The 20273-nt window shown below is 44.3% G+C and overlaps 1 protein-coding gene across 1 annotated transcript in view; it reads right to left on the reverse strand.

Moving 5' to 3' along the window:
- Positions 1 to 20273, reverse strand: part of LOC134927355 (patched domain-containing protein 3-like) — a 77078-nt gene that overhangs the window by 5371 nt on the left and 51434 nt on the right. Inside the window, exon 3 of the mRNA XM_063921688.1 lies at positions 18707 to 18852. Within this exon, the coding sequence (XP_063777758.1) occupies positions 18707 to 18852 (146 nt within the window). The remainder of the gene's footprint in view (positions 1 to 18706; positions 18853 to 20273) is intronic.

The following is a 20273-nucleotide window of genomic DNA, read 5'->3' on the forward strand; positions in this document are numbered from 1 at the left end:
TTCTACTACTACGAGAATGGGGAAAACCAAAAACAACCAGGAGCGCTCCACTGCCCCCTCTTCTCCAGTTCACAATTCAGAAGACGAGGGCTCGTTGAGTGCACCCTCTTCTCCTTTAAATATTCCAAAAATCCCCTCGGCTGCTGAAACGGCCCAGGAAATTTCCAAATCCTCATGCCATTGATTAACAAAAAACTGGAAACCCTACAAAATGCATTTGATGCAGCTCTAGCTAAAATTTACACCAATCCTACCCAAATCACCTCTTTGGAACAGAGGACAAGGGATTCAGAGGATCGCACAAATTCCCTTCAACAATTAGTTGAGACCCAGGCCACCTCTCTTCAGACGCTACAGGCTAAGGTTGACGATTTGGAGATTCGTCAAGCGTAATAACCTTCATTTTTTTTGGCATTCCTGAAGCAATTAAAGGCAGTAAGCTTCTTTAATTCCTTACAATTGCCCTTCCCAGGGAATTGAAAGTTCTAGAATCCCCGCCCTTGCCGCATATTGAGTGAGCTCACCGGCTTGGACCAGACAAACCCAATTCACTCACAAGACTAAGGCCGGTTATTTCAAAATTTATAGACTACCGCATGAAAGAGGCGGTCCTAGGGGCTTACCGTAAGGTCCCACAATTAGAGGTGGATGGTTCGAAAATTTTAATCTTTCAAGATTTTTCGGCCTCAGTCTCCCAAAAAAGAAAAGAATTTGCAGAGGTGTGCAAATTACTTCACGAAAATAATAAATGCTTCCAGCTTCTGTACCCTGCTAAATTGCTTGTCCAGGAAAATGGTCGGGACACCTTCTTTTCTGACCCGATATTGGCAAAAACCCACGTTCTTTGGTGTCAGTGTAATAAGCACATTGACCACCCTCATGTTGATTGGCTTTGGAAAAATTAGAAAAGGTGTTTTGAAGCATTAAAAGCATTAAAAGTTTACAGTGTCTGTGCTGCTGGCGCCCGCATTCTCTCCCCATGCCCCTATGCGAATGACCCTTCCTGATGGCTGGGACAGGAAGGTTCTTCATATATGTGCATATCATTTGACATGTCGGTTTCCTAAATTGGGTGATGGGTAATGCATTCTAATTTTCAATCTCCCTCCCCCTCAATTCCCTCTGCTCCTCTTAAGCTTGTGTCCTGGAACGTGGGAGGCCTCAACTCCCCCATTATGAGAAAAAGAGTGGTGGCTCGTCTACGCAAATTCCGCCCAGATATCATATTTTTACAAGAGACACAGTGAGAAGCGGGAGGTGATTCAACACTGCGGGCTACATGGTTGGACGAATGTATTTCCTCAAAATTTAATAGGAAAACTAGGGGAGTATCGATCTTATTCCAAAAATATGTCCAATACTCTATTAATGCCTCCATATCTGACCCTGAAGGACGTTTCTTGATTTTGGATACAACTATCTGGGGCAAAAACTATACTGTAGTTAATATATATGCGCCCAATGTGTCACCTTCTGAGTTTTTACAAACTTTAACACAAACCCTGCCACAACACCAAAATAGTTTTTTGATTATAGGGGGAGACTTCAATTCAGTTGACGACCCAACAATAGATAGACAACCTACCCCACAAAACCCCACACTGTCCTCATGTAGACAGATACAATTTCTTAAAACAACATTACGGCTTAGCGACATTTGGAGACTTTTCAATCCAACTGATCATTCCTTCACTTATCATTCAGCTGTACACGGCTCCTGGTCTAGAATAGACTCTTTTCTTGTAGAAGACCCTTTGGTCTCATAAGTACTTAAAGCAGACATACACAATATTTTGGTTTCGGATCATGCCCCAATCTCGCTTAGCCTCGCTAGGTCAAACATTACTGGGAAATTTAGGCCATGGAGCTTTCCAGCTCATTTATATAACTCTGAAGACTTCCACCTTTTTCTCACTAATAGTTGGATGACTTACATAGATTACAACATTGACTATTGGGAACAACCAACTATTTTTTGGGGTGCATCCAAGGCTACCATGAGGGGCTGTATAATGGATTATGTCTCTCAAGAAAAAAAGAAGGTCTTTGCACAATATCAATCCCTCCATGCCTCCTTGACGGTAGCACTATGTGCTTATATAGACTCTCCCTCCCCATATACTCAATTAATGTACACCCAAGCACGACACTTACTAGATGACTTCTTATTATCACAGGCGCAAGGCGACTTGACAGTCTCAAAATGTAAATACTTCAAGTGGGGGAATAAAACTGGCCGCCTGTTAGCTACCATGTCAAAATCAAATGCCCCTAAGAATTTGATCACGGCAATTAAAGAGCCACACTCACCATCAATTGATACAATGACCCCACGTATTCTTCAATACTTCAAAACGTATTTTTCTAATCTATATGGGTCACGCCCATTTGATCAGCCTATACATGCCCGCATGATGTCAGAGGTGAACCTTCCCCCTTTATCCAATTCTCAAAATGAAATTATTTAACAAGAAATAACACTAGACGAACTGACGCACACAATTTCTAACCTGACGTTACATAAATCGCCAGGCCCGGATGGGCTATCCAACGTATATTACTAAATATTGCAGGGACAGATAGCCACTATTTTAGTGGATTTATTCAATGATATTCTCAGAAACAATACTGTTTTCCCACATTTCAATAATGCCTACACAGTTCTGATTCCCAAGCCGCAAAGAGATTCTCAACAAATGGATTCTTACAGGCCAATTACACTGCTCAACACAGATGTAAAAATACTTGCAAAAATTATGGCAGACAGGCTTCAACTATTGTTACCACAACTCCTCACAGACCACCAATTAGGGTTCGTTCATCATAAACATTTGGTTAAAGCAATCAGAACGGCAATAGCAGCGGTAATGGAATCTCACTGAGAAACTCATACGCAGAATATTCTCCTCAATTTAGACCTAACCAAAGCATTTGACACGGTTTTGTGGCCACATTTATTTGCTGTACTTCATATGCATCAATTTGACCGTGCCTTTAATTAATTTCATAAAATATTTGTATACTAACCCTTCCACTTCCCTATTGATAAATGGGTGTCAAAGCAATCCCATCACCGTGCATAGGGGAACACGGCAGAGTTGCCCCCTTTCCCCAATTTTGTTCAATTTCGCTATCGACCCACTGCTCCGCATCTTACAAAATGGCAATTGTTACAGAGGCATAACAATCGGCAGTAAGGAATTTAAATTGACCGCTTTGCGGATGACATATTACTGTATGTAGCTGACCCCTCAAACTCTCTTGACGGAATATTTAGTCTTTTCGCTGACTTTGGGTCAGTATCTGGTTTTGAAGATAACACATCAAAATCTGTAGCTCTCCGTTTGGGAAACCCCTCATCCTGTATTTCTTTTACTGCCAATATCCCAATAACGTGTGCTCGACAACAGTTTACTTATCTAGGGGTGAAAATCTCAAATAATCCATTTCTTCTTTATGATCTTAATTTTTCCTCAGTAATACACTCTATAGCAACAGAACTTGAAGGATGGAAAAATCGATTATTATCTTATCTTGGCAGAGCTAATCTTGTCAAAATGATCTCATTTCCAAAACTAATGTTCCCAATACAAGCCCTTCCTTTTTTAATTTCCAACAAGATGCAATGCTGATCAACTGTACTTTTAGAAAATGTATTTGGAACGTTAAACATCCAAGAATTGGCTTGAACAAGTTACAGCAAACTAAAACTAACAGGGGAATTAATTTTCCTAATATTCAGCTCTACTCCTATGCGGCCCAGACGAGATACATCAAAGATTGGCTATGTGGTCGCGATCTATATGCTAACACATCTCTAGAGAGAGAATTTTTGGGAGAAACCAATCTTATCAGTTTTCTTCATATGCATGACCAGGAGATTTCACCTATATTAAGGGATAATCCATTACTCTGGCACATCAGGAAAACTTGGCATATACTGAGACATAATTTCGTATTGAACGCACACAAATCCCTATTTCTTACCTTTACAGACAACCCCGAATTTTAGAACAGGTAGGCCTCTTATCCCTTTAACATTTGGCAAACTCATGGAGTGACTACTGTGAGTGGGTTGGTTTGTAGGTCGGCAAGGAGGCCTTCAATGTTCATGGAGACCAAGGAGCAATATCCCCAACTAGCAGCCTACCCTATTTCATTTTTGCAGGCCCAACACTATGCTAGTTCGGTTATAAGAACTTTTTCAAACTCAGACTGGACTAATCCAATGGACACCCTATTATAAAACCAATGTTTGACGAAAAGAGTCATTTCAACAGTTTATACTTGTATACGTCAGGCATTTATACCAGATAATTCCCCTAAGAATCTTACTCCATCGTTATCCCAACTTTCCAATGTGTCTTCATCTGATTTACTTCGTTCTCATACCAAGGCATGTGCATTGTTGCCCTATTCTTCATATATAGCCATGTTTTTAAATATACTTCACAAAGCTTACTTATCTCCAAACAGAAGATTCCTGATAGGTGACTCGCAAAACTTGAATTGCTACAAATGCTGCTCTCCTTCAGCGGATTTATTCCACTGTGTTTGGGCGTGCCCAATAATCCGGACTTTTGGCTACAGGTTAGGAATTATTCTATAGCCAACTTGGTTAATTATAATCCTATAATTCCCGAATGGGCTCTATTTGGTATGCTTGCTCCTAACACTCGTATCACGCCAGGAGGTAGACGTCTTTTGTTGGCTATTAGTGCAGCAGCTTGTAAGACTTATCTTACAGACTTGGTTACAACCCTCTTCAACATCACTTTCACTTTTCAAAGCTAAATTACATTATTTGTTTAGAATGCAGTGGGTTGAAGTTATTTTGGATAAAGAAGTCAAGATTGAGAAATTCTTTCTAATGTGGGAATCGTACACAGCCACTCTATTGACTTCACTTAAAACACAAATTCATAACAGTTTGAAAAATTTGTCCTGGTATATGCTGCAAATGGCAGCTAAAGACCCTCCAGTTCAATTGTAAAAATACGTTTGAGCAAATGAACGTTATAGGTCGGATGATTAGTATATACCTCTTATGAATTGGGGGGAGAGTGTGTGTGGGGAGGGGGGCGGTACACTGGCGGCACAGCAACTTTTTATTTTGGATATTTTAAACCTCATCGTTATTGTTATTGATTGTATTTTATACAGTATATGCAGTACCTTACCAATGTGACACTATACTGCTCTGTAATCTCAATATGGATGATATTTGCTATTATGGAACGTTGTAAAGTTTGATTTCCGACAACTGCATTACAGCTTGTCATAATATGTGTGAATTTGACACTTGATGCTTCAATAAAAATGTTTTGAAGAAAATTACAATCAGATTTAAATTGCCTTTAAATTAGATATAAGCATTACACATCGCCTTGTTATAAAAGCAATAATAATATTGCTTAATATTTTCTGCATTATGTAACACTCACTGATGCTCTCTGCAGTGTATGGTAATCATTGTGATGCTCTCAGTATACTGTAGTATTGTGATGCTCTCAGTATGGTATTGTGATGCTCTCAGTATAATATTGTGATGCTCTCAGTATGGTATTTTGATGCTCTCAGTATAGTATTGTGATGCTCTCAGTATGGTATTGTGATGCTCTCAGTATAGTATTGTGATGCTCTCAGTATGGTATTGTGATGCTCTCTATGGTATTGTGATGCTCTCAGTATGGTATTGTGATGCTCTCAGTATAGTATTGTGATGCTCTCAGTATAGTATTGTGATGCTCTCAGTATGGTATTGTGATGCTCTCAGTATGGTATTGTGATGCTCTCAGTATACTGTAGTATTGTGATGCTCTCAGTATGGTATGACAGTCACTGTAATTCTCTGTGATGGATGAGGTAGTGTAGCACAGACAGCAACACTTAGCCATTGAGTTTTGAGACATTTCAGCCTGCATACTGCTAATAGCTGCGGCGCGGCTTGCAGGGGACATAGGTCCCGGTCGTTGCCAGGGTAACGGGAAGCTGAACCTCTTCCAGCAACCCGGGGTGGCCTGGTCTCGCCCAGTATCTTACGTAGCTGTCACTGGGGCATCTGGGAGCAGCCAAGCGCCTAGCAACGGGTACGCCAGAGGTAGTGTTCCCCATTACTAAGTATTTAGTGTATGTACGTGCAGTAGGGCAGCTGCACAAGGTTATTTCATTATTACATCTTAGTTATTCCTTTCCTGTGCACTCCTCAAACGCTAGTTATAGTTCCTGCTTCTTGTGAGAAACCATCAGCATCTTGTGCTAGAGAATCTTTGCTAGACCCAGTCCTGTCTGTATCCTGTCTACCTTAGCATCAGGTGTAATGTGGATTCTTCCACACAATTTGTTCTTTTTCTTGTCTTTAGCTTTGGTCTTTCTGCTTGCTATCCTTTATCATTGTTATTTGCATACAGCTGCTTCATACATAACCACCACATTTGCCTCTATCACCACAGTCCCATTACACTACAGTATCTTTTCCTGACCTCTTTCATCCTTGAACGATGTCTCAGCTCTGTTAGTCTGTCCTCAGACCAATGCCTGGTCTCAGTCTTTCTCTTTCTGTCCTTTTCTTATCTACCGACAGATAACGCTGGTCATCTCGGGGTTAAGCTTGTACTGTTGCCAGTGGTGTAAGTCCTGGTGGGTATCCTAGTACCGGTAGGTGTGTCTAGCCTTATTGGAAAAGCGGCTCTTATAGGGGGTAATTCTGAGTTGATCGCAGCAGCAAGTTTGTTAGCAATTGGGCATAACCATGTGCACTGCAGGGGGGGCAGATATAACATTTGCAGAGAGAGTTAGATATTCGTGGGTTATTTTGTTTCTGTGCAGGGTAAACACTTTCTGCTTTATTTTTACACTGCAATTTAGATTTCAGTTTGAATACACCCCACCCAAATCTAACTTTCTCTGCACATGTTATATCTGCCTCCCCTGCACTGCACATGGTTTTGCCCAACTGCTAACAAATTTGCAGCTGCGATCAACTCAGAATTAGGCCCATAGGCAAGAAGACCCGCTGGTGCACTCTACGAGTCTTACACCCATGTGTCTGGGGTTATTATCTAGAAGATCCAGAGTTATTGTCCAGAAGATCATCATCTTTCCAAGTTCATCCTCCTTATCATCGTCAGTAACCCAGGTCTCCATGCCAGTTTGCCCATGTACTTACCTCAGGCTATAACACATACTCCATTGAAAAGTATATATATACCCCAGAACCACAGAATAAATGCAATATTTGTAACAGAACAACACTGTAAAAATTAGTTTCCCCCCCTCACCCTACATACATTTCAGTATTTATAATGGTGACAGCTGAATCCAATCTGGTCCAAGATGACTGCCATGTACAGGGGGAGAAGGAATGGGAGTGCTTCACTCCTGCCTATAAGCATGCTATGAAAATATTTTATCTGGGATGCTTCTCAATCAAAATAAATAATTTATGTTTCAGATTGTCTTACTTAAATTTCTATTGTTGCAATTCAAATAGTGTGCAATAATTCTTTTAAATAGGGTGTAATAGTAACCACTTTAATAAATACTATATTTGGCATCATTTATAGCCCTTAACTCCTCAGCCTAAACTGCATTACTGTACATTTGTACCGGGGCTTATACCCAACTACTCTGTATATGTAGATATAATTAGGTGGAAAATTGAAAGTGAGCTACTTTGAAACTGCAATCATACCAAGGCACATTACTAATGATTGTAAATGTCTGGGGTAAATTATGTAAAGTGCAATATATTTTCCTACAGGGTATAACCAAGAGTGTAGCTACAGTAGGTGTAGGGGGTGCTGCTGCTAAAGTGCCCAGGCCGCCCTCCACCTGTACCTACAGTAGTTGCACTGTCAATAGATGGACACTCACCTCCTGAGCCCCATTGGCTGCTTATTTCTTAGCAATGTGCTGCAGCACTGCATACTATTATTAATACTATCATTTATTTATAAAGCACTACGCAATGATTGCAGTGCCATTCAGAGTAAACATACAAAACATTTCACATTAAACAGGATATGAGATCTTAAATAAACACACAAAAGAATTCCATAAGTATAAAAAAATTACTATCATACCAGATTGAGAAGGACAGGTAGCTGCGGCATGGGAACAGCAACTCACTAAAGTTAGCAGGGAGTCAAGGGTGGGAATCAATTCAGTATTAAGTGACCCTGTAACCAAAGTATGGCCAAGCAGACAGAATAAGAGTTGCTGAAATGGAGAGGGAAGGGAGCACAGGGGTGTGGTACAGTATATTTTATTAATATTCCCAATGTCAACATTGTGAACGTGTCGACATTCTGCATAAACTGACATGTCCAATGTCAACATTATAACTCGACATTGTGATGCCAACATTATGAATATCAATATTATAAATGTTGACATTTACTGAGCAGAGCACTGGTGACATGGAATGTGCTAGGGAAGAAAAAGAGTGAGGCGAGCCCTTTCTGTGAGAGCTTATATACTAAAAGTAAGGAAAGGATAGCTGGAGGGTGAACTGAAAAAGATAAATGGTATAGGGTTGGAGAAGTATCAATTGCTGGTATGCTTTAGTAAAAAGGTAAGTTTTGAGGGTACTTTTAAAACTTTGGAGGTTGGTAGAAAGTCTGACAGAGCGAGGGAATGAGTTCCATAGGAAGGGAGAATATCTAGTATAGTCTTGGAGGTGAGAGGGAGAGGAAGCACCTAGCGTGGAGGATAAACATTGGTCAAAGGAGATACAGGCATTAAATACATGCCTCAAGATTACAGGCTATAGCTATTAATGTGAGATGTGTTTATATAGTATGCATGCATTTCATTATTACTGTATTTAACTTTGATTATATATATATATATATATATATATGAAAAATAATGTGCTAATACTGTTATTTCATGCTTGTATTTGTACTTACAGGCATGTTCATCATGAAAAAATTGTGAAATTTGAGTTTTTAGTTTTCAATGTTCACCCTTTCATTTCACATTTTTTCCAGTATTTAATAATAAATAAATAATAATAAAAATATCACTTCCGACAAACTTCTATTTTTGAGAAGTAGTTTTCTGGAAAAGTGATATTTTTCCCCTTGCAGCTGAGGCGTCCATTAGGACTTCCTCACACTGCCTAGCTGCAGCCCGTGGCACTCTTCTGTAGAGGCTCGGACTACCGCCCCTCACCTCCGTGGCCCACTGCACCTATCTGCAGCTCCCCTCTGCCGACACTGCCTGCTCTGTCCGACTGCAGAAGCTGTACAATGAAGAGGACGAGTCGTTGCTGAAAGGAGAAAGAGACTGAGGGGCAGATTTATTAAGCTCGGTGAAGTGATAAAGTGGAAGGTGATAAAGGACCAGCCAATCAGATCCTTACTGCCATGTCACAAGCTGGGTTTGAAAAATGACAGTTAGGAGCTGACTGGCTGGTTCTTTATCACCTTCCACTTTATCACTTCACCAGGCTTAATAAATCTGCCCCTGAGTCCCTGCTGGCTGGAGTGCCATACTGGAAGCCGGAGGTGGACTCGTCTGGTCCGCCTTTCCCGGCGCCGCGCCATTGCTGGGGAGGACTTTGCAGCTGACAGGTATGAGGAGAAACTGCAGCCCTGCAGCGGGACACAGCACAGATCCCGCTGCGCTACACACACACAAACTGCCCATTGCCAGCAGCTTGTGCCCACTCAGGAAACTGAATACCATTTCAGGATGGCGAACAGATTCTCATATAGGGGTATATTCAATTGAAGTCGGATCCATTCCGACATTAATTTGTCGGAATGGAACCGACAAGGACTATTCAATGCCATCTCAATTCAACTTTTAAAAAAATCGATTTGAGATGCGAGAACTGAGACGGGGGAGAGCAACGGGCAGACGGGGGACAGCAGCACTATAGCAGTGTAGCCGGAGGATGTGTCACTGCCGCCGCTCACAGCAGCGGCCACCCGGCTCCAGCAAGTCTCGCGTGCTGGAGCCGGGTGGACGCTGCTGTGAGCGGCGGCTGTGACACATCCTCCGGCTATGCTGCTGTAGTGCTGCTCTCCCCACTGGTCTCTACCCCCCCCCCCCCCCTCCTCCTCTCAGCTTCCACATCTCAATACGACTGTTTTTAAAGTCGGATTGAGATAGTCGAAAAGGGGGCCAAAGCCTGTCGGTTTTGGCCCCATTTTTGACAGAAGCATGCGGATCGGCAGCTACTGTATTCCGCCGATCCACGTGCTTTTCGAAAAGTCAAATTCCTCAACTTGTCGAATATTAGGGGGTTATATTGAGTAGGTCGGAACCCCTTCCGACCTAAAAAAGTCGAAAACTGCCGTCTATTCGACAGACGGCAGCTTTCGACGTCAATTGACTAACCCCTCAGGGGCAGATGTATTAACCTGTAGAAGGCATAAGGAAGTGATAAACTCAGTGATAAGTGCAAGGTGATAAACGCACCAGCCAGTCAGCTCCTAACTGTCAATTTGCATATTGGAGCTGATTGGCTGGTGCGTTATCACCTTGCACTTATCACTGGTTTATCACTTCCTTATGCCTTCTCCAGGTTAATACATCTGCCCCTCAAACTCCCAAAAAAGGCTTTTTCGGAATTTGATGAATGTCACAATTTCTACATTCCCTGGGGAGTGTAGAAATTGTGACAATTAAAGGATGATGAACATGCCCCCATGTCATTTACAATAGATTATGGATTAAACCTTGGATTATTACTGAACAATGTTCTTATTGATTCAATGAGGATGCCGGAACTGTACTTCCCACCAGCAAATATGAACATGAACTGATAATCCCTTTTGAAGGAAATGCATTATATTTATAGCTGAAATTTAGGGCTAGCAAAAATGTTTGTTATAGTGTTAAAAACATTGCAATCGGGGGCGTGGCCTGACTGCAGACCCAGGCAGACGTGCTAAGCTGGAGCTCCTGCCTGGGCATATGTTTTAGCCCATTCTATTGCCCCCTGGAGACCTACAAACCATATCCTTGTTCACCGGGGCCCCCCTGCACCAACCTGTGAGGTCCGCGGAGTTAACAGATGCCTCCTGCGACTGTGCGGGTTGCGACCTCCTGGTCCACACGAGGCCGGGACCTCTATTTACACTCGGGGCGGCGGCTCCTGATGACCGACATCCCCGGCTGGGCTTCTTCTCCCCGTCTGATCGCCTCCAGCTCCTTTGCCCCCTTCCCCCGTGCTGCTCTGAACTTGGCTGCCTTGTGGGACTGTGAGCTGCACCGTGGGACGCCGCTGCTGTGCTACGCCTCCGACGACTGCGGCCCGCCTTCAACCCGGAATCCGGGACCTGACGTCTTGCGGTGGCCCAGAGGTGAGCTCCGGGACTGCTGCGCAGCCGTACCGGTGTCTCCCGGCGGCCAGCGCACTTCACCCCCCCCCCTCTCGCAGCCCTCCCTGCTCCCTCCACCTCACTCTCTGTGCCTCCTGGGGCCCTGCTTGCCGCTGCCCCCACGCCGCACTGAACTCTCAGCTTTCTGGCGGTCGGAGACCGGGACTTCGAGCTGGTGGCACCCCGCCGCAGACTTCCGGAGCGCATACTTTGCGGTGCCCGGGGGCCCGGATGCCCGCATTGGCCCCCGCTGTTCTCCTTCTGGCCCCGCTGCCCGCTGCTACCCCCTCACCTGCATCTACTTGACCTAGGGTCTGTGGGAAGCCCCACTGCTGCTGCGGCCTGCGCTCTGGCGGCCATCACTCCTCTGTGGCTCCACTGCTGTCCATCCCTAGGGGTGCCCCTGTCACTGGCCGGTCCGTGGCTGGGTATTTCCTGGGGGGGGCTGCTCTCTCTATATTGGCTCTAGAGGGAAGTGAATAAACAAGTAGCACCATTGCATCCCCTGCAGTCACTATCCCTGACTGCCTGGCTCCCTCCAGTGGTGAATAGCCCGCACTGCACTGGATTGTGTATACTCCACAAGTTGCTCTCTCTCAATCCTGCCGGCCTCCTCATCCTGCGTAGGCCCCCCATTGAGCCGCAGTTCTCCGGCTCATACTCGCCCACGGCTCTCTGTTGAGTCATGATTCTCCCCTAAACCTGCTACCCCACCCCCCTGGTCCTGAGCCTACTTGCTGGAGCACTCCTCCTACATTCTGTCTTGCCGACTACCCCCATTTCCACCCTACTAAGATGCCTATAGGTGGTAAAAAAAATCCCAGGGGTCTGACCTCACACTCTTCCTTACTAAAAAAAAGCACCCCGGACAAGAGCAGGCCCGACACTTCTGAACACTCTCACGGTCTCTCCGACTCCAACCCTGAAGACGACGATCTCACGCCCCTCACCCGGCGGGACTTTCTCTCCCTCCTCAAGGAGGTTAGAGATGTTAAGACCTCTGTCCAGGCTCTCCACTCCCTGAAGTCCGATATTGCGGAAATTGGCTCCAGAACCGATCAACTTGAAAGACGGGTGGAGGAGGTGGTGACGTTCCAACAAACAGTCGAGACCGATTTCCACCAGATCCGTCAAGATGTTGCCCAATTGCGGGAGGAACATGAAGACCAGGACAATAGGGCAAGGAGAAATAATTTGAGGATTCGGGGTATCCCTGAAGAGATTGAAACAACCCACCTTGAACTCTACCTCAAACATCTCTTTACCCAGTTATCCCCTGGCACCCCAGAAGAGCGGACCGTGCTCATCGTGCCCTTCGACCTCGCTCGCAAGATTCCTCCCATCCCAGGGACGTCATTCTCAGAATGCATTACTTCACCGCGAAGGAGGCCATCATGAAAGAGGTTCGTCGGCTGGGATCTGTTTCCTTTCAAAATGTCTCCCTACAGATTTTCCAAGATCTATCCCCACTCACCCTGGCCAAACATAGAGACTTTAAACCCATCACTTCTTTGCTCTCTCAGCACAATGTCAGGTACCGCTGGGGTTTTCCCTTCCGTATTTTGGTCTGGCATCAAGGAAAACTACTCACGGCTAGGAACCCATCTGAGGCCCAATCATTGCTGTCCAAACTAGGCATTCCCACCGATGGAAAAGACTCTCCTGGTACACGTCTGCCCCCTCGAACGCAGCGGGAGGCACCTCGGCTTCATTGGCTCCACCTCCAGTAACCTGATTTAACCCTGATTTTTCAAATTTGTTACCTTGTATTTTCGTTTCTGGGGACCTGTAATGGTCGTACCCCCTAGCTGGGGATCTGTTTAACTTTAGATTTATCGTGTTCTGGTTTTACGAATCCTTAGTCAGTTCTCAACTGTTCTATTACTCACTTTTATTGAATATGTGATATTCTGTTTTTTCTGTTTCTTTTTTCTCTGCCTCCTTACCCCCTTTTTTACTCGCGCTCCATCTGCTCTCCAGTCTTGTCTTCTTTACTAGCCTTTTCCCTCAGGTTCTCCATGGGAGGCCTGTCTCCCACCTTTGGCCACGCGCTCTGTGATGCATCACCTGGATGCCTCGCTGCGCCCCCTTCGGGCTTTTAGCCCTCTAGCTGACCTGGGTGTCCTTCCGGCACCCAGTATCCCTTCCCCTTATCAGCGCCACAGGTCCTGGCCTCCATTGCCGGATGACCAACTGCCCCTCCCTTCCTCCCGGTTTCCCTCCCCGCCTCCCATCCTCCTGACCACGCTGTCTTTTGCCTCCTATCTTTCTTATCTGCTTCTTCGTATCCTTATGCTATCTCTACGGTTGCACACTTTTTCTATTTTGCTTGTTCCTCAGTCGTCTGCCCATGGGTCTTCGGGTCCTTTCTTTTAATGTAAAAGGGCTAAATAGCCCCCAAAAACGGGGAAAGCTTTTTGCTTCTCTCAAACTTCATAAGGGTGACCTGGCCTTTCTCCAAGAGACTCATTTTCTACATAATTCCCATCCTACATTACGTTGTAAGCCATACTCTGACTCCTTTTATGCATGGGACCATACGGCCAAAAAGCGAGGGGTCGCGATCCTGATTGCCTGTCACCTCACTTTTGACCTTATTGATTCACACGTCGACAAGGAGGGCCATTTTCTTATATTAGTGGGGAAACTTAATAACAAATTATGTACCTTAGCTAACATATATGCCCCTAATCACCATCAAGAGATGTTTTTCCGCCAAACTGGATACCCTTCTTACTCAATTTCGACAGGGAGAACTTATACTCGCAGGGGATTTTAACTCTGTTTTAAACCCCACCTTGGACCACTCTCCTTCTCTCCCCTCGGCCTCCTCATCAGACTCTCTCCGCTCTAGATCCCTCCTCCGTCTCATGAAGTCCCAGCTCCTCTTTGACTCCTGGAGGTTGAAGGACTCATCTGTGCGTGACTACACATTTTATTCCTCACCTCATAATTCCTACTCTCGCATTGACATGATCCTGCTCAGCCACGAATTTGCTCTGAATCTCCAATCTGCCCATATTTATCCACTTATCTGGTCTGATCATGCCCTATCTCTTGTGATATCTCAGGCCTACTCTCACGCCCTCGTCCTATGACATGGCGCCTTAATGATTCTCTGCTTCACAGCCCGGCGATTCTGTCCCATCTTCGAGACCAGATATCCGACTACTTTGCCTTGAATTATTCCCCAGATTTTTCTAGATCCACTCTTTAGTTGGCACACAAGGCAGTTCTTCGGGGGCATCTGATCAGCATGGCCTCCAAGACCAAAAAGCAGTCCCTTACCCAGATTAACAAGCTTTCTATTAAACTCCACACTCCTGAAGCTCAGTATAAGGCATCTTCTGACCAGGCTATTTTGTCTGAACTCCGTACAGTTAAGGCGGAACTTGATCTCCTTCTCTCCAGACAGGTGGCCAAACGTCTTAAATGGCTTTGCCAGTCTTTTTATGAGAAGGGGGACAAGGCAGACAAAATCCTGGCATCACGACTCCGATCCTCTAGGGCCAAAACAAATATAATTTCAATTAGAGATCCCCAAAGTCACTTAGTTCATGACCCTGTTGCCATAAGGGCTGCCTTCCAATCCTACTATAATGATTTATACAATCTCCCACCCCCCTCGATTGCCTCATCCTCTCCGTCCCACTCTGACTTGATCTCTCACTTTCTATCTGCTTCTAACCTGCCCAAACTACCTCAGACAGATATGGACCATCTTAATAGTGAGATCTCGGTAGAAGAAATTGTCCAGACTATACACGCACAAAAAATTGGCAAGTCTCCTGGCCCAGATGGTTTCACAGCTTTGTACTATAAAAAAATTTCTGACCTACTCACCCCTCACCTCCAGTCCCTGTTTAACAGGATTATCCATGGCGACTCTTTTCCTCCTGAAATGTTAGAAGCTAGAATTGTAGTGATCCCTAAAGAAGGCAAGGATACTCTTAATTGTGCTATCTATCAACCGATCTCCCTCCTGAACCTGGACCTAAAAATATTTGCTAAAATTCTGGCTAACCGCCTAAACCCATACCTCCCATCTCTCGTCCACTATGACCAAGTGGGGTTTATTCCGGGTCGCCAGGCAAGAGACAACACCAGACGTGCAATCGATCTTATCCATATCTCAAACTCCAGGGTGTCCCCCACTATCATGCTTTCTTTAGATGCTGAAAAGGCTTTTGATCGGATCTCCTGGAGTTTCCTGAAAGCCGCACTTGAGGCCTATGGCTAATCTGGTGTTTTCCTCACTGGTGTCCTGGCACTATACTCCATCCACTCCGCAACGGTGTTTATCAACGGCGTCCCGTCGGCTCCAGTCCACATTTCTAATGGTACACGTCAAGGTTGCCCTCTATCCCCACTGATATTTGCCCTTATAATTGAACCACTCGCCTCCCAAATTAGGTCCCATCAGGATATATATGGAGTACAAGTGGGCCTTACTGACTACAAAATCTCTCTTTTCGCAGACGACATTCTCCTTTCCCTGACTCAACCAGTTATATCTCTCCCAAATCTATTCTCGGTCCTTCAATCTTATAGTCTTGTCTCGGGCTACAAGATTAACTACTCCAAGTAAGAGGCTATGCTGCTTCATGCCCCCCCCCCCCCCCCCCCCACGAGGCCGAAACCCTTCGATCTAACTTCAACTTTAAATGGCAGCCTGCAAAGATCAAATATCTGGGGATTTATTTAACCTCCCGCTATGACTCTCTCTTTCATGCTAACTTCCCACCTCTTCTCTCCAAAACACAAGCTGATTTGTCGTCTTGAAATAGTCTTATCATTTCGTGGCTGGGTAGGATTATAGCGGTTAAAATTAATATACTCCCCAAATGGCTCTATCTCTTTCAGACCCTCCCTGTGGCTGTCCCTGCTGCCTTCCTTCGTAACATCCAGAAAGCCCTTGTTCATTTCATTGGAATCACAGGCCCCCCCGCATTGCTGCCACCACTCTGAAAAGACTGGTCACCGCCGGCGGTAGGGGCCTCCCTGATACTAAACTTTACTATCTGGCCTCTCACTTCTCTCACATTGTCACCTCTTAGCTCCTTCTGGTTCTGTTTCCTGGCTAGATATTGAATCAGCTTATACTAACCTCCCAGACCTGACCCCCTTGTGGGGCCTATCTTCCACTTCCCGACTCCAAACATCCAAATTACTCCCCACTGTCAAATTTAATCTTAAAATTTGGGACTATCACTCTGTGAGGATGAATCTTTCCTCCTTCCCCTCGCCCTTGACCCCTATTTGTCAGAACCTTTTTTTTCCTCCTGGATCCTCGATTACGAGATTCCGTATGTGGACACAGCTTGGTTTTAAATTCCCAGCTGATTTTGCCAATCGGGGCCAATGGTTATCCCTATCTGATCTTCAACAGAAGACCCCTTCACGGACACTTAACCCCTTCCAATTCCTACAAATTTGCCACTTTTTGGGTTCCTTGCCCCCCTCTGCTCTACTCCGGGACCTTACCCCCTTTGAAAATTTATGTAAAAACTCCCACTTCTCCAAAGGCTTAATATCCCAGCTTTATTCCCTTCTCCTAGATTCTACCCTTCCCCCTTCCAGGTCCCATGAAATAGCTTGGGAATGAGATCTTGGGTCTCCTCCGGAGGATGGGGACTGGGACGACATGAGACTGGGGATAGCTAGGAGTTCTATTGCAATCTCATTCAAAGAGGTACTATACCCCTGATAGACTCAATAGACTCTTCCCGTCTACCTCCCCGAACTGTTGGAGGGAGTGCGGTTGCAGGGGCACTATGCTTCATGTATGGTGGACCTGTCCAATCATTGGGGGTGATTCCGAGTTGTTCGCTCGCTAGCTGCTTTTAGCAGCATTGCACACGCTAAGCCGCCGCCCTCTGGGAGTGTATCTTAGCTTTGCAGAAGTGCGAACGAAAGATTAGCAGAATTGCGAATAGAAATTTCTTAGCAGTTTCTGAGTAGCTCGAGACTTACTCACAAATAGTGATCAGTTCAGTCAGTTTCGTTCCTGGTTTGACTTCACACACACGCCCAGCGTTCGGCCAGCCACTCCCCCGTTTCTCCAGACACTCACGCATTTTTCCCTGACACGCCTGCGTTTTTCCGCACACTCCCAGAAAATGGCCAGTTTCCGCCCACAAACACCCACTTCCTGTCATTTACACTCCGATCACTTCAACGATGAAAAGTCTTCGTTAGGACGTGAGTAAATCTACTAAGTTTTGAGCTAAAATACTAACCGCATGCGCACTGCGAACCATGCGCATGCGCATTTTTGCCTTAATCGCTCCGTTGCGAAAATCGGCAATGAGCAAACAACTCGGAATGACCCCCATTGTTCCCTACTGGAGCTTAGTCCATTCCCTCCTGAATTCCCTTCTGGAGTCTCCTATGTCGAAGGATCCCTGGATTTTTTTACTGTGTTACCCTCCCCCGAATCTTGACAAATTCCCCCAAAAATTGGCTACACACATTTTAACTGCAGCAAAATCGCTGATTGCTCTTAATTGGAAAAACGCTTCTCCCCCTTCTCTCTCTGCTCTTAAAGCCAAAATCTGGCACATTGCAACAATGGAGAAGATCACATATTACCTTCATGACCGAGGTCACGCTTTTGAGCAAGTCTGGGCTCCATGGCTCCTTGCAGAGTGCAGACTATCTCCCCCCCTCTTGTTGCTAGCTCCCTCCGCAGACCCATGGGCGACGGCTATTACTTCTTCTCTTTCCCCTCCTCTTTCTTCTTTTTTTTTCTATTCTTATTTGAAAGTTCTTGAAGTAGCTATTAGTATGTGACTGCACTGTGGTCCCCCCCTTTCTACCCTTCCCCCCCTCCTCCCCCTTCCCTTTACATCTGCACTTTATTGACGATGTTTCTTCTCTCGATTATTGTTGTTTCTTTTCCAAAAATCATATGGTTTGTGTTGGACGGTGGTTTCTTGACCGTTTGTCCTTTTTCTTATTGTATTGCTTATCCAGTTTATTTGACCATACAAAACAAAGAATTTAAAAAACAAACAAACATTGCATATGGTATACAGTACATTGGAAATATACACATCAGTGTATGTAACGCCTAATGAAAATTGAGTGTTCATGGCATCTGAAAAATGGCTTATGGCTTTCAGTCGATAAGCACTTAACTAAACAATAGACAGGACAATTACAAATATGGAATTATATACAAATAATAAATCAAGAAAAACTATAAATCATAAGCTAAAAATATGCAGTATTTCAGAAATATAAATAATTGTTCAAAGTTGAGTTGAGAACAAGTTAATAAACACAGTTTAAAGAAATAAACATTAACAAGATTAATCCTGGAGTGTTGATCATCCATACTATACTGTATACAGTATCTGTAAACTTACCCAGAATAAGAAATGGAGCAGTTGCTACTGTAATAACAAAGGGCACTCCGCACATTAACAACAGCCCAAAACTAGAGAGAACGGCTAATCCGGAAGAAAGGACTCCGAAACCAGCAACCCAGAATTTATTTCTCACACAATCAAGTCTGTAAAAAAATCATACATCAAGAAATTGTAAAAAGTAAAAACATCATCAAATTAAAGAATTTCTCTTTATTTCTTTCTTAAGGCCCATACACACTAGAAGACTTGAAAGATGAACAATTAGGAAGATGAGCGATTTCCCTTGAACTCCCTGACAAACGATATTGAGCGATTTTACAAACATCTGAACGACGAACGACCTGCTCTGCTGGGATTGAAGGTATTGAGCTGCATGATTGGAAGACTGACAACCTTCTTCAAATCAGCACAAGTGCATGCATCGGTCATCGTTCGCTGTGTACACACTAGATGATTTAAACGATAGATCGTTCAAAACCATCGTTATCGCTCAAATCGATGGAAAAAATCTTCTAGTGTATATGGACCTTAATTCTCCAATACTGTTTATTTAAAAACAAGCAAATAAACAAATGAACTTACAGACAACCAACAACACATTAACATACAGTAACTAGGCTCGGATTCCACATCGAGGCAAAACATCATCCTGCTGGCGTCGGATTCTTGTGGGTTTTGTATTCTATATATTTAAGGTTCCACGGCCAGGACTCTGCACCATTTCACTTTGCTCAGTAGCACTGCTATTTGCTGTGCTGTACTCTGCTGTAAATTGCCTGAGCTGTGTGTATAGTCAGTGTATACAAGGGGCACACTGCTGTGTGCTGCACTGTACTCTGCTGTAAATTGGCTGAGCTGTGTGTATAGTCATTGTATACAAGGGTCATGCTGCCATGTGCTGCACTGTACTCTGCTGGTTAAATTGGCTGTGCTGTGTCCATCTAATGTTGTTCACATGCATCACTACAGTGTGTATTGCTATTGGGCCGAATTCAGACCTGATCACAGCAGCAAAATGTTTCTCTAATGGGCAAAATTATGTGCATTGCATGTGGGGCAGATATAACATGTGCACATTGTACAGAGAGATTTAGATTTGAATGGGGTGTGTTCAAACTGAAATCTATACTGCAGTGTAAAAATAAAGCAGCCATTATTTACCCTGCACAGAAACAAAATAACCCACCCAAATCTAACTCTCTCTGCACGTTATATCTGCCCCACCTGCAGTGCCCATAGTTTTGCCCATTAGAGAAAAAATTTGCTGCTGCGATCAGGTCTGAATTAGGCCCATTGTCCGTTGCAATAAAAAAAAGTAAAAAATAAATGTAAAAAGTTTAAAAACAATGTGATTATTTTAAGTTTGCACAACCTGTGTGTGCTGTACCCCTGTGCATTTATTAATCAAGTACATAATAAAATAGAGTTGAGCTGGGAAGTGAAAAATAAATATATTCTTCTATTGCTTGTACTGTTTGGTGAGCTCAGGGTCAGACTGGCCCACTGCTTAAGGGCCCACCTTTACTCTAGGGATAATGTTCAGACTGTGCACTTGAATTATACA

The sequence above is a fragment of the Pseudophryne corroboree genome, chromosome 5, assembly GCF_028390025.1.
Source record: "Pseudophryne corroboree isolate aPseCor3 chromosome 5, aPseCor3.hap2, whole genome shotgun sequence".
Classification (NCBI taxonomy): domain Eukaryota; kingdom Metazoa; phylum Chordata; class Amphibia; order Anura; family Myobatrachidae; genus Pseudophryne; species Pseudophryne corroboree.